This window comes from Dendrobium catenatum, unplaced genomic scaffold, assembly GCF_001605985.2.
Source record: "Dendrobium catenatum unplaced genomic scaffold, ASM160598v2 fragScaff_scaffold_1055, whole genome shotgun sequence".
NCBI classification, from domain to species: Eukaryota; Viridiplantae; Streptophyta; class Magnoliopsida; order Asparagales; family Orchidaceae; genus Dendrobium; species Dendrobium catenatum.
The window spans coordinates 427,283-441,541 of NW_021319517.1; the positions used below are offsets into that span (position 1 = coordinate 427,283).

At 36.2% G+C, this 14,259-nt stretch overlaps 1 protein-coding gene across 4 annotated transcripts; it reads left to right on the plus strand.

Annotated features, from left to right (window-relative positions):
• Positions 1-3,369: 3,369 nt before the first annotated feature.
• LOC110100689 (proline-rich receptor-like protein kinase PERK9) lies at positions 3,370-12,452 on the plus strand. 4 transcript variants are annotated; one of them, XM_020828303.2, is made up of 11 exons: positions 3,370-3,499; positions 3,604-3,735; positions 3,805-3,928; positions 4,104-5,448; positions 5,585-6,007; positions 6,103-6,189; positions 6,277-6,347; positions 6,450-6,526; positions 7,649-7,796; positions 11,846-12,007; positions 12,099-12,452. In XM_020828303.2, exons 4-11 carry the CDS (start codon positions 4,398-4,400, stop codon positions 12,285-12,287), a joined length of 2,208 nt encoding a protein of 735 aa, XP_020683962.1. In that variant the 5' UTR covers positions 3,370-3,499; positions 3,604-3,735; positions 3,805-3,928; positions 4,104-4,397; the 3' UTR covers positions 12,288-12,452. The 4 variants fall into 4 exon arrangements, with proteins under 4 accessions (XP_020683962.1, XP_028553917.1, XP_020683960.1 ...); XM_028698084.1 differs by having other exon boundaries at positions 5,588-6,007; positions 12,099-12,450; XM_020828301.2 differs by lacking the exon at positions 3,805-3,928 and having other exon boundaries at positions 3,604-3,740.
• Positions 12,453-14,259: the final 1,807 nt, after the last annotated feature.

A 14,259-nucleotide genomic window follows, 5' to 3' on the forward strand; every position in this document is an offset into this window, starting at 1 on the left:
TGCACTCATCGGATTTTATGATTGATCTATTATAATCCTATTGATTACTTACATCATGATTCATTAGACGTCGTGATGAAGATGAATCATCTTGATGTACTAGCATGTCCATTTGAGGTGAATTTCTAACCTTCAAAAGTAAAAGAGTGAGTTCTCATGGATGGTAGTGACAGTTGGTTGAGAGTTGTCACTATAGGAAAGGCAGCTGTTTTCCGACGGACAAATTAGACGAAAAACAAGCAAAATAAGCTGATAAATAGGATACCCAACGAATTTGCGACAGATCTAATTTGATGAGAAAATGTGCATAAAAAATTCATTTGCATCGTACAAAATCCGCCACAATTATTTTTGCACCGGATTTTTGAAATACACTCGGACAAATATTTTGCGATAGATTTTGAGCTCTAAAAATAAAGTTTTTGTTACAATTATCCTTCACAAAATTTGCAGTAAATTGCGGCGGATTTATGATAGAACGTCTGCCGTAAATTATGGTGGAAATTCCACCGCAATTTACATAAAAATTAATCTTATCGTACTTTGCGGCAAAAATTCAGCCTCAAATCTGTCGCTTACATGTACCAAAAAAAAATTATGTTTATTATTCAGTTTTACAATAATAACAAATCCAAGCATTTTTTAAGTAATAGTTACAATTGCTTATATTTCAACAAACAGTGCTACAATAAATATGTTGCATAAGCTATTTATAAACTGTTCTACAATAATACAACAATGCTCTAATAAATGTTATAATAAACATAGTTCTTATACATTAGAAAAAGCAAAATGCATCAAAAAGCAAAAACAATCTAATCAGAATATGTATCCTTAGTCTCATGCTTGGTCGATGTAGGTGCAGACTGATTTCCACTAATCTACTTTATCATTCTTTGATTTCCACTAAATGCATCAAAAAAGCAACGAACTAGCATAGGCAAAGTCAAAGAGCAACGAACATATTGGGAAGAGGCGGCAAAGTCAACGAGGAACAAATGACAGAGGAGCAAAGTCGAAGAACAGAGACATGATGTAGAAAGAGCAAATGAAATGGATAAAGATCAAGCCAGTTAGATAAGGCCAGCTTACAGCGAATTTGCGGAGACATCCATCGCAAATTTGTTGCAAAAATTTGGTCTCAAATCTGTCATCAAATTTTTTTTTTGCGAAAAATTTCGTCGACATTTTCGACGAACATTATTCTGCCGTAAAATCCGTCAGAAATAACTTACTTTCATGTAGTGTGTATGAGTACGAGAGATTAAAACTATGATCTTTGAGACGTGTATAATTAATAAGATAAGCCGAAGGTACAAACAGACTAAAAATAGACAAAAAATTCAACATTTCCTAATTATTGTTGTTGTGTGTGTGCAATCATGTAAAGATAAATAACATATAAACCATGTATATATATGCACAAATGTACAAGATGTGATTGCATATGAATGTTAACATAAATGTGCATTGCTTACAATTTACATACAAATGATTATGAACATCATCCTGCCAAAAATAATTCTATTTAAGCTATATAACATGACTCCAACTTTAAAGTTTGGTTATATTGTTATTATATATTCACACCTACTTCTTTTATTGCTTATATTGCATGTTTCATTATTTGTCATTTATATTTTAATAGATAATAGTTACTATCTTCGAGTTATCAAATTAATTCGTTGTAAATTTATCTCACAGTTTTTATTGGGTGTTTGATGGACTATTACCACATGACTATATTTTTCAAAAATATGATCTCTATTTATATTTTTATTGGGTTTGGGTAGTTTGCTTACATAGTTGTTGCTATTATTTTCTTCTATATTTGTCGTTGTTCCTCCATCATCTATGTAATCTTATTATGGATTATATTAATCTAATGAAATAATATTTTATTTTCCTTTCTCTTATTGTTTATATTACTTGTATGTGAAGTTTTCTTTTATGAATATATAATTTATTTGAATTAATTTTAAACATTTATGTTTATTTCAAGGCTTGAGGTAAATCTCTTCATCACATCCGGTGTTGTCGTGGTATACAACTTTCAGATCTGGTGTGGCATTAGTTGATATTAGGAATATACTTATTTCCAGACTCCTGGAGCTTTGACGTCCGAAAATAGGAGTCGGGCCCGGACAATACTCAATAAGGACTTATAGTTTATTGAAAATTAAACTCAGGGTTCGTTTAGGACAACATTTTTATTTATTTTTTTAAATAATTTTTTAGAACAAAATTTTAATTTTAAAAAATTCTTGTACTAGAAAGCTAATTTAAAAAGAAGTAAGAATTCTGTCCCAAACGAAGCCTTAAGTTTCGTTTGGGATAACTTTCTTACTACTTCCTAAAGCTGTTTTTAATCAAAAAAAAATTTCTGATAGAGAATTTTTTGTACGTATTTGAAAGCTACTTTATAAAGCAGTAAGAAAGCTCTCCCAAACGAAACTTTATTGCAATCTTTTAAGTTATTTTACATAGTAATATAGTAAATTAGTTAAATTGATAGACTTTTCTAATTACCTAAAGAGATTAAAAAAGAAATTTATTCATTGACAATCTATCTTTCTATTTGTGAAACCAAATTAAAGTGCAGAAAAAGTATGTTTTAATGAAATAATGAATCCAAATATTCTCTTAAATAATAGTAGATTTTTTAAAAAAAATTTAAAGGTGTTGAATAAAATCAATAAAAATTTAAATTAGTAGTTGACTTTTTCGCAATAAATTCTTAATCGTCATGTAAATCATAATCCACTCATCAGTAGCAATTATTTTTAAAACATAATTTGATTATTTTAAAAATATAAGATATGATAAAATTTGTTTAATAAACTAAAAAATAATGGCAAACAAACTTTTAGAATACATAATTTTCTTAGGAGCAGCGAGGTAGGTTTGAATATTTTATAATTTAATATTTTATCTTATTAAATTTAATTTATAATTATCTCTATTATTCCATATAAAAAAACATAAAAAGCTTTTACAAAATAGAAGTTACAAGTCGTCGGGCCGCGCGGTAAAGAGTAAGAGCACGTGGCGACATGTTATTGGCGGCCGAACGTAGCTCTAAGTCCGATCAGAGGACGTAATAATTGTTCATACACATTGTTTACAAATACAATGTACAATTTATATACACAATGAGTATACTAACAGTCTAGATGATTCTTTCCCGTCCGATTTTCGCACGAAATAATTTCTTTTGCAGTTGTCATGAGTCTTCATCAAACAAAAATATATTTTATATTTTCTCTTAGCTGAGCAATACTATATCAATATAAATAAAAAAAACTAAAAAATAACATTCGATTTATACTTCAATTGGACGCTCATAACTACTGAAAAAAAAAATGGAGATGACCTTTAGCCTTATAGTAACGTACCCCATATTTTTTTTTCTTGGCCTTGAATATAATAAGCAAAAGGTAAAATGATCAGGGAGATGGAGCAGAGCGGCGAGGCGATTGAAGAGGTACGCTCACCTCAGGTAAATCATCTTTCCTTCTGCATCATACGTCATGGAAATAAGAACAAGCAAAAGTTTTCAATTTGACTAATTCCCCGTTCAATTGTTCAAAATTGGTGGAGTAGTCTAATTAGTTCGCTAGCTACTCGGAACAAAACTCTCTCTCCAACGCGGGAGCAGACGACAGGCATTCTGAAGTCGCCGTCACGTTGTTGTGAACGCAAAAGCTGAAGCAGAGGAGGGCAAGGATAGAGCAGGTAGGGTCGGTATCCTCAATTTGCAAGTTTTTTAATTGCTTTTTTCAAAAGAATGCTGGATTTTTCCAGTTAGTGGCGTTGCACTCGCGCTGCGCGGCATTCTTCCTGGAAAGTTTGATAGTCGACTTCTATACTTTGGGTATCTGGGATATACGAGGTTCAGCGGTTTTGGTCGGAAATCTAGGAAAAAAAGGTTAGATCTTGATGAGTTGGTTCAACAAAATTTTGAACTGTTGGTAGAAGGAAGGAATGGTTGGGTGATTTGGGGTTATGGATGCAAAATGAGTTCTTTTATTGCTCGTAAACTGTTTGTATATTGACTTGCGGTGAATTTGATCTCTTTCCGTTCTGTTTTGGCATGGTTGCAGATTTGGTTTGGTTGAGTGGTGTTCTGAGCGAGAAAGCTTCCGTGCGGCTGGGGAATTTTGGATTTTGACTTATTTAGATCCTTTTTTTCTGTTAAGAAATGATTTGCTGGAGTTTTTGATCTCTGGCGAATAGAAGCTGGAGATTTTGGGGGTTTTTGCTTGTTGGGGATTTCTGTGGAAATGAGGGAAAGAAGAGGCTTGGTGATGAGTGTAATCTTCGCTTGTGCTTCGCCATGAAAGATATGATATTGCTTAGTTTGTGTTGAGAGAGAGGAGGTACTCAAGCTAGGTACAATGGCTGCCTCCCCTCCTTCATCTTCGGCAATTCCACCCACTTCAGCAGGTGCTTCACCATCGCAGCCATCCCTTTCCCCGCCACCTCCAGCTCCAGGAACCGACTCCCAACCCAGTGCCTCATCCGATCCTCCTACATCTTCTCCACCGCCAGTTTTGGTTGCTACTCCTCCTCCTACTTCTAGCCCTCCCCCACCCCTTCCTAGTTCTTCACCGCCGCCACCAGCGGTATCTTCGCCCCCGCCGTCGAGCAACCCTGCTCCGCCACCAGCTTCCCCATCCCAGCCGACTCCAACTGCACCGCCCCCTGCATCAATTTCCCCTCCACCCTCTACAGTGATCCCTCCCCCATCTTCTCAGCCCCCACCACCTGTAGCTGCAGTACCGCCTCCATTGCCTTCTCAGGCTCAGCCACCACCACCTCCATCTTCTACACCACCTGGAGGTTTAGCTCCCTCATCACCTTCCACCAAACCACCACCTTCACCTTTACAACCATCTCCACAAGACCCCCCTCCTTCTAGGTCTCCCTCTCCACCTTCTAATCCCAATCCATCAGCACCACCACCAAAAGATCAACCACCAACAGCCCCTTCTCCACCCTCCCCTTCTAATCCCAATCCATCAGCACCACCACCAAAAGATCAACCACCGACAGCCCCTTCTCCACCCTCCCCTCCTCCAAGCAATTCCTCCAGTCAAGTACCATCCATCAATCAGCCCACACCACCCTCTCCACCTTTGAGTTTTCCAACCCCTCCCAGCAATTCTCCAAGCTCCCCCTCCCCAAATTTGCCTGGCTCACCGGCTACTCCTGTTAGTCCTGGGAGATCAAGTACACCATCAGCAAATGATAATATAGGCTCTGGAAATGGCAGAGCTGTTGGAGGTGGAAGCAATACTGGGGTGATTGTGCCTATTGCTGTAGTATCGGCATTGGTTGTACTCAGTTTAATAGGAGTTTCAGTATGGTTCATGAATAAGCGTAAGAAGAAGTCTAGCGGATATGCTGCTGGTTTTGTCATGCCCTCTCCATCTTCACAATTTTCAGGTAAATCTGAAAGCACAATTTTTATCTTCACTTAAGCATTCTATGTTACAAGGTTAAATATTTTTATAATAGAACTTTTCTAGATAGACTTGTTTCACATCTTGCCAATATGATTGATCTGACTATTTGAATACAGCAGAGTCATCGTACCAACGGTCCCCTTCAGCTCCTCTTGGCTATCACAGCTTCGGAACTCATGGAGGATCTCCGGGTTCCTTGAACTCAATGCATGAGCATAGTTTAGGCAATTCAAAGTCATGGTTTTCCTTTGAAGAGTTGCACAAAATAACAAATGGTTTTTCAGAGCAGAATCTATTGGGTGAAGGTGGTTTTGGTTGTGTATACAAAGGTTGCTTACCTGATGGTAGAGATGTTGCAGTGAAGCAACTCAAAGTCGGCGGCTCTCAGGGAGAGCGAGAGTTCAGAGCAGAAGTTGAAATAATTAGCCGTGTTCATCATCGGCATTTGGTTTCCTTAGTAGGGTACTGTATAGCTGAAAATCAAAGATTGCTAGTCTATGACTTTGTGCCTAACGATACACTTCATTATCATCTTCATGGTAAGATAAAACTTTTTTAAGGGCATGATATTACTTGTTTTCATGTTTGTCTACCCAAATTGTTTTTCTGTTAATTTACTTAACCAATTTTTTAGGGCAAGGAAAACTGGTTATGGACTGGACTGTCCGGGTTAAGGTTGCAGCCGGTGCAGCTCGTGGAATTGCATACTTGCATGAGGATTGTAATTAAACTCAACTAATCCTCTTTTTTCTCTGCTGTGGCGTTGGATTGTAGGTTTATTCCTATTGTGTTTTGCCTATTTTATCAGGTCATCCCAGGATTATTCACCGAGATATAAAATCGTCGAACATTCTCATAGACAACAATTTTGAAGCTCAGGTTGTCAACTTTATATGAGCTGGAATTTTAGGATTTAGGAATTAATTTTGGAAGCTTGTATCTTCATATTCTAAATGTTTTATCTACCTTCTTATGCATCAGGTTTCTGATTTTGGTTTAGCAAGGCTTGCCATGGATGCTTGCACACATGTAACCACAAGAGTGATGGGAACATTTGGGTAAGTATCCGAATTGTTGGGATCTTAAATTTTATCTTAGTTTTGTTGGGAAAATTTTAAACATTGCTGCGAATATCCTCTATCCTTGCTAGGGAACCTTGCTTTTCCTGTAGCACAGTTCTTAAATTTTTTTTCTTAGGCAGGCTAATAGAATCACCCGCACAAATCTCTCCTCTAAATACTTAAAGATCTCAGACAACTCGCCAAAGAGGGAAATTTTTTTTTCTTTTTTCTTTAAATGCATTCTGTACAGTGTTTTGAGTTAGGTTCTAAATCCATCTATAAGATGCGGGATTAAATAATTAATCCTTATTCATGTGAGCAACCATAAATCTAATTTTAAATTCAAATAATTTAAATGTTTGTTTATCTATGTGGATGATTTTTCAAATTTTAAAGCTGAATCGTTAAATTCGGATATATATGCACCCATTTTTTAAAAAGCTCGCCTTCAAACCAGATTTTTGCGCTTCAAATGGAAGCTCTTCAAGAACGTTTTTAATGCGTTTGATGTTTACCTTCTAACTATCAAATACCCTCCTCCCACTTTGCTTGAAATCATGCGAAGCTAATAATGATTTTTTGGGTAAAATCCACATTTTTGTAATGCATATCTAGAAACCTCATGCTTGTTTTTACAATCATAGAGTTTTAATATTGTTGACATCCCAATGTTAGTCAATAATCCACAGTTACAACAAACTTATTTAAAAAATGATTGTAAGCTCTGAGCTTTCTCAGTCTCCTGGCGTATATTTGATGCCACTAGCTAAACGTACCAAGGAGTTGACTAATTCATTCCAAAAAATTATCTTTTTCTTGTTTTAATGTTTTTATAATCATGTTTTGGTGTTGGGCGTTGGACAATTGATTATGTTGAAAATTGAAATAGTAATTGCTCATAGCTTCTTAAACTAATTATAGTTTACAAGTTTTTGGATGACCTGCCATATCAAATATTTTGATAAGAGACATGTATAATGCATGAAACTTTAGCTCCAATCTTTGAATCTTTCCTTTGCCATTTACTTTTTTCAACAGGATCCCCACCCCCGGCATCTATTCAAATTATTATAGTGCTTTTGATTTCAAAACTTATATCTGCACTTTTGGCCTTTCCAGGTACTTAGCTCCAGAGTATGCATCAACTGGCAAGCTAACTGAGAAATCTGATGTTTTCTCCTTTGGAGTTGTCCTTTTGGAGCTCATTACTGGAAGGAAGCCTGTTGATTCTTCCCAGCCTCTGGGAGATGAAAGCCTTGTTGAATGGGTATATTCATGGCCATAGATTTTTAATTTTTTGTGCATGCCATATATTTCTTGTTTGTTTTGATCTTTCTCCAACAGCTGCAGTTTTATTCTGGCCATACTGACAAATTTCATAGTTGGGAGATAATTCCTTCCGATATCTATTAATATTCCATTTTAAAGCCTCATTTGGTTGCTTGAAGTCAGAAATTTTGTTTTGAAAAGCTATAAGTTCGTTAAATTCAATAGTTGGTGTGATTTACTCATTTACATTAACTCCTTAAGCCTTCATGAAACTCCCTCAAAAGTGATGATTTTATTTTCAAATGCACAATTAGCATTTTCTAAAATATATTTTCTATTTACAAGCAACAAAATGAGTTTAAGAATCATTTCATAATGATAGAAAAAAATGCAGTGATAGACATGAAATGGGTGGATTGTGCCTAATCTGTTTGACAATATGGATGCTTGAGTTGTACTATTCCTGGGAAAAGAAACGTTTTTATAGATGAGTTTGGGGCTCTTTGCTTTGCACAGTTTTGTTGGCGTTGAGTCATGATGCTTATGTTTTTCAGTTTTATACAAGGTTAATGTCCTTTAAGTCATTCTCAGAGTCTTCCATGCATAGCTTTTTGTTAAGCAGTACGTTAGTTTGAATTTAATGCTATTCAAAATTTTGGGATTTATATGTTTGCTTCTAAAATTGAATATATGGAGTGTAATTTTAGTAGCAATAGACTTTGTGAGGGGATTATGACTTTGGGCGATCAAGTCATTAATAAGAGTACACGTTTTAGATATCTTGGATCTACTGTTCAGAGTGATGGTGAAATAGATGGGGATATTATCAGCAGAATTCAAGTTGGATGGTTGAAGTGGAGGAATGCATCTGGCTTGTTGTGTGATAAAAAAGTCCCCCTCAAACTTAAGGAAAAATTTTATAAGGTGGTGGTGATTACCTGCAATGCTTTATGGTGCCGAATGTTGGCGATTAAAAGAGAAGCATAATACTAAGTTAATTTTTGCAGAGATGAGGATGCTCAAGTAGATGAGTGGCTTTACCCTTAAATATAGGATATGAAATGAGCATATATGTGAAAAGGTTGGAGTAGCTCCAAGTGGAAGATAAGATTAGAGAGAATCGCCTTAGATGGTTTGGTCATATGAAACGGAGGCTTTCCGATGACCCGGTTAGGAAAGTTGAGGTGTTAGATTTGACTTATGTTAAGAAAGGTAGAAATAGACCTAAAAAGACTTGGTTCGAAAATATTAGAAATGATATTTCTTTATTAGATTTAAACGAGAATTTGACTTTTAGCATGACACAATAAAGAAAAAAGATTCATGTAACCAACCCCGCGTAGTGGGACAATGGCTTGATGTTGTTGTGGATTTGTTAGCTTCCTTGCTTTAGTTATGCTAATACAATACCTGTTTGAACTTTCTACACCATCTCTAAAAAGTTTAGATCGAAGTTTCTTCGATCTTGATTTTATCTTCATTCTTCCCTTTTAAAGTTATTCATCTATAATATAAGAGTAGACGTATGCTTGTTTACTTATTAAATATGGATAATGCACTCAAATGGAATAACATAATAATATGATGAAGAGCTTCTGTGTTATCAAGAATTACATACTAAATAAACAAGAAAGGTTATGTGAATATTATTGAGGTTATTTGATGAGATCTTGATCTTATCTTGAACATTTCGAGCTATTCAAACTCGCAAAATAAGAAGCAAAGATAAACAAAGATAAAAAAGAGAAAACACACCCTCATATTGCCTCTTAATTAATCCATTGTTAATTGCTAAACTAATTATAAGTGGATTCACACCATTTCTTCCCCTCCAATAATGACCTTTCCTCAAGGTCAAATTCTTGAAGTTGATCTAATGGATATGGCAACCATGTATTCAACCATGATTTTATGTTATATTTTGCTTCATTAATCAAATCTTTTTTCGGTAGCTATTAGCTCATCACATGTTCCTTACATGATAGGTTGGTCAAAGGATAAATGAAATCTTTTGGAACTCAAGAAAAAACTTTCGTTAGTATCTTCATGATATTTACATAGCACAACTCCAGGGCTTGCATGTGTTGAGAATAACTCAGAAAGTTTCAGTGTGTGTTAGCTTTATCATATCACAAATTCTGTGTATTATTTCCTTCTAGTCATTTGAATATGATTTATAATCCATTGATTTCTTGAGATTATAGTTACTTGTAGCATTGGAATCATTTGTAACTACAACTGAAAAGCGGCTGTGATACCACTGGTGTTGTCAATAAGCAACGAATACATTTTTCGATGTTCTTTAATCTTAGAATAATTTCTTTCAAGACAGTAAAGTTAGATACTAACTTTTCATCTAAATCTTTGATTCTTGTAGAATAATATTCAATCAAATAATTTTCAGCCTCCATTAAACTAAAATAGTTGAATCGAGAGAAGATGATCTTGGTATATCATCTGTGTAATGGCCAAGAAGATCTGAGATCTCATAGAAATAAAAGTTTGCAATTTGCAAAAAGGAGAAGAGGTTGGAAACTTTTGGGTTTTGTGCAAATAGGTGAATAGAAGATGAGGTGAGAACTCAATAGAGAAATTTGCTGGAATTAGCTTGGAAGATGTAGATGGAGCTTGCAATCTACGATCTTCAATGATGTGAGATGCAAATGGGTGAATGTGCTGAGTAAACTCACCCATATTGGAGGTGCATGGTGGCAAAATAACATTGACGGATCTAGAAACACCGAAGATTGTTCTTAAAGGAAAATGAAATCTATGAACTTCACGACAAGTGAAATCGATGAAAGACTGATAATGATATGCCGATTGTCAATGAGTCCAATAGAGTTGTCACTAATCAGATGTAAATTAGACATGAGTTTACAAATTATCTCTTTATTAGGACAACCCATAGAAAATTCTCCAATAATTAAGAGGGCGAGTGGTTTAGCAAGCACATCTATCTCCTCATTGGTGAAGAAGATAGCGAGCTCGCCTTCATAGGATGAGGGCTATTTTTGTTGTAGAGATGCTGAATCTTGTTGAAAAAATAGTGGAAAGTTGTTGGATGGAGAGGGTTTGTGAGCTAGTAACATTGTTACAAGAAACAAGATATGCAAATACTTTCGAGAACAACATATGCAAATGAGCATGTAGGTTGTGTATTTGGAGGTACATAAATCATCGGAGAGGCTACAAGAGGAGGAGCCTCAGGAATCATTGCAGTTGTGGGCACACATGAGAATCATTAGGGCGCATGAAATAAGTGCTCGGCGAGAACGCAATGAAGAGCTGCTCATGCAACTAGGACATCACGAGCGCGAAATGGAAAATAGAGGCATGGGGATGTGCATAGAACCGTGCACATGCTAGATGATGGCTAGGGCCAAGTATCCTTCAATTATAAAGCTTTGTAGTAATTGAAATTAGAGTTTACTTGATTAATTGAGGGAAGAAGAAGATGATGATATTAGGGCTTGTAAATCTTCTCAAAGGGAGATTTTCATCCAAATACTTTAAAAAAATCTGCATAATTTCTTTTAAATCTTCTTCATTACTTCAAAAAAAAAAAAACATAATATCTACCTGATGAAGGTTTTTGGTCAATCAAGTGAACTATCATATGATTCCAGGGAAGGTTTTTTCAATTTTTTAGTTTTGACATTCACATTGGGTTCCTCAATTTGAAAACTCTCCCTTGAATCTTAGCCTACACCCTTTAAGAAATTGGTTTTTAAATCTGATTCCTAACTTATGGAATCTCTGGACACACGGAAGCTTCTGGTCTGCTTTGAGAATCTTCTAGAAGGTTCTAGACGCTTCAATACTATTTTGGAAAAGTCCAACAAAGTCTAGAATTTTGATGAAGCCTCCTGGCCAACCCGCATGTGCCCATTACATTCAAGGAACTTTTTATTGAAAAAATAAGGAAGGATATATTCAAATGCAAGTTGTTTTTTGAAACTTATGTGCATTGCAGATTTGAGGTCTCATTTATTTACTATGATAAGCCATATAAGAACCTGACTGGTTCCTCCTGTCACCATCCAGGCTCGTCCTCTACTCTCAAACGCCCTTGAATCTGGCGATTTTGGAGCTCTGCCAGATTCCAGGCTTGAGAAGAACTACAATATGAAGGAGATGTTCCGAATGATCGAGGCCGCAGCGGCTTGCGTTCGCCATTCGGGATCAATGAGACCTCGAATGAGCCTGGTAGCTTCTGCATTTCCATAGTCAGATAAGCCTATGATCATAAGTAGATACTTTTCATCATTCTTATAATGTATTTTTCATGATTTCTTAGGTTGCGAGGGCTCTTGATATGTCAGCTGACATTGACTTGAGCAATGGCGTCCAACCCGGCCGAAGCGAACTATTTAATACAGGGCCACATTCTGAGGAGATCAGGATGTTTCAAAGAATGGCATTTGGTAACCAGAACTATAGCTCTGATTTTACTCGTTCAAGCTTGATGATTGATAGAGATTTGTAGTGAGTAGAATAATTTTTTCTATTTTTTTTTGTGATATAGCCCTTTTATTTGTTACTTCTTCTTTTGGCTTTTGTAGCTATTCTTTGATGTATGACTGGGAATGTTTTCAGGATTCCCCACACCCAATGTATCTGTGATTATCTTTTGGTATCAATTTTTTTTTGTTTGGGAAAGCTTTCTTATTTCTTTATGAAACAATTTTTACTGATGAGATAGAATGCTGACTCAAAATTTTCTTTATGCTTTGAAAAATAAAGCTGAAAAACTATAAAAAATTACTCTTAGGTGCTTATGGAAACTTAGTTGAGATCCATGAGGGTCAAATAAGTATGAAATATTGAAATAAAAATCTGGGGATTCACAAAGGCTTGTTTAGGCCTAAAAATAGGCCCAAATAGTCGTGTGCTATGCCACTTTTGCTATAAGCACTATTACCGTTATAGTTTTTTATTTTTTAAAAAAATTTCTTATTTAATTGTTTTTATTAATTCTTAAAAAAATTAGATTATTTATTATTTTTTTCTTTTAAAATTTAAGAAGTTTTCCAAAATAAAGAAAAACTTAAAAAGTTATCTCTCCCATTCAATAATGACTTAGGCTTGACACTGATCCTTTCTTAAAGAAGAAATTATTATGTGCGGAGATCGGACACAGAACATGGTTCGGAGACAAATCAGAATGTGCCATGTCAGAGGTATCGAGCCGCGGTATCGAGCAGTACTGAGTCGCAGTACCGAGCACATGAGTGACGTGGCAGATTATGGTTGGTCTCCGGAAGGCCTTTGGCATGCACACAAAATAATTAATCCCCTTAAAGATGTGGTTGGCTATTCTCATTTAAAAGAATTTGATCCAAGAAGTGATGTGAGGCTCCCAATCTTTGCAGTGAAGCTCCAATCTTCTTTCTAAAACTAAGTTTGTTGTCCTTATTTGGAGGAAAAATTATTACGTGCTGAGTCTGAACGTGTCCCGACTCCAATGAAATCAAGCCATGTGGCTTGCACACATTGAAGTTCAGACGTGAGCTACGTTCGGACTCCGCACATAATTATTTATCCATTTGAACAGATTAAAATCTAAGAGAATTTAAATTATTTTTATTATGAACTATTACTCCCTTTTAATGAAAACCGTAAACTATTTATATTTTCATCGCAAGACCCAACAATGTGAGAAATTATTGTGTGCGGACGTCAGACGCAGCTTTACGTCCGGAGGTGAATCAGGTGCAGCCACATTAGCAGTATCGAGCTGCGCTACCGAGCAAAAGGGCGAGATGACGCATTCTGGTTGATCTCCAGACGGCATTTGGTGTTCCTAGATAATAATTTTTTCAATAATGTAAGCTTATGCAAATTACCCTCTCTGCTTTCCCTCTTTCGTAAAGATACAAATAAACATAAGATCACGCTTAGATTATGCCAGGTTGGCTCCAAGGCTCAAGAGAAGCAACATATGCAAAAGCCGTGTTCCCAACCTCCCTCAAATCACTTCCACCAAGCAATCAAATTAATATTCCTCGTTTAATCTCAACACCATAGTTGTTTAAACAAGCAATATCTTTGCATATTCAGTTTCTTCTTTATTCCCCTTCCATTATCTGACAGATTTCAGCATGGAAGAATGCAACAACTTGGCCGCCGACTGCGTCGTGCTCTCCTGTTGCTGCCCATGCCTTCTACTGCAGCTTGGCATCTTCATCTTGTTCAGGCTCCCACAGAGGCTCGCGGCGAAGTCGAAGAGGTTGGTGATGGCGAGGAAGATTAAGAGAAGGAAGTTGGAAACAAATGAGGTGAGGAAGATGGAGTTTGGTGTAGATGGAGGAGGCGGAGCTCCTGTAGTTACAGCTTTAGGGGGTGAAGAGGTTTGGGAGGTGCTGTTGGGTCATGGAGTGTTTTGGTTTGGGAGCTTTTGGGGGGAGGGTGGATCCTTGGAGAACCTTGAGGAGATACAATTAGGTGGGTTGGAGGCC

Coding starts and splice junctions, on each gene's coding strand:
- LOC110100689 (XM_020828301.2), top strand. CDS start 4,398: ATGGCTGCCTCCCCTCCTTCATCTTCGGCAATTCCACCCACTTCAGCA. Junction 6,190..6,276: donor TGCATACTTGCATGAGGATT/GTAATTAAACTC, acceptor CTATTTTATCAG/GTCATCCCAGGATTATTCAC. Junction 6,527..7,648: donor AGAGTGATGGGAACATTTGG/GTAAGTATCCGA, acceptor TGGCCTTTCCAG/GTACTTAGCTCCAGAGTATG.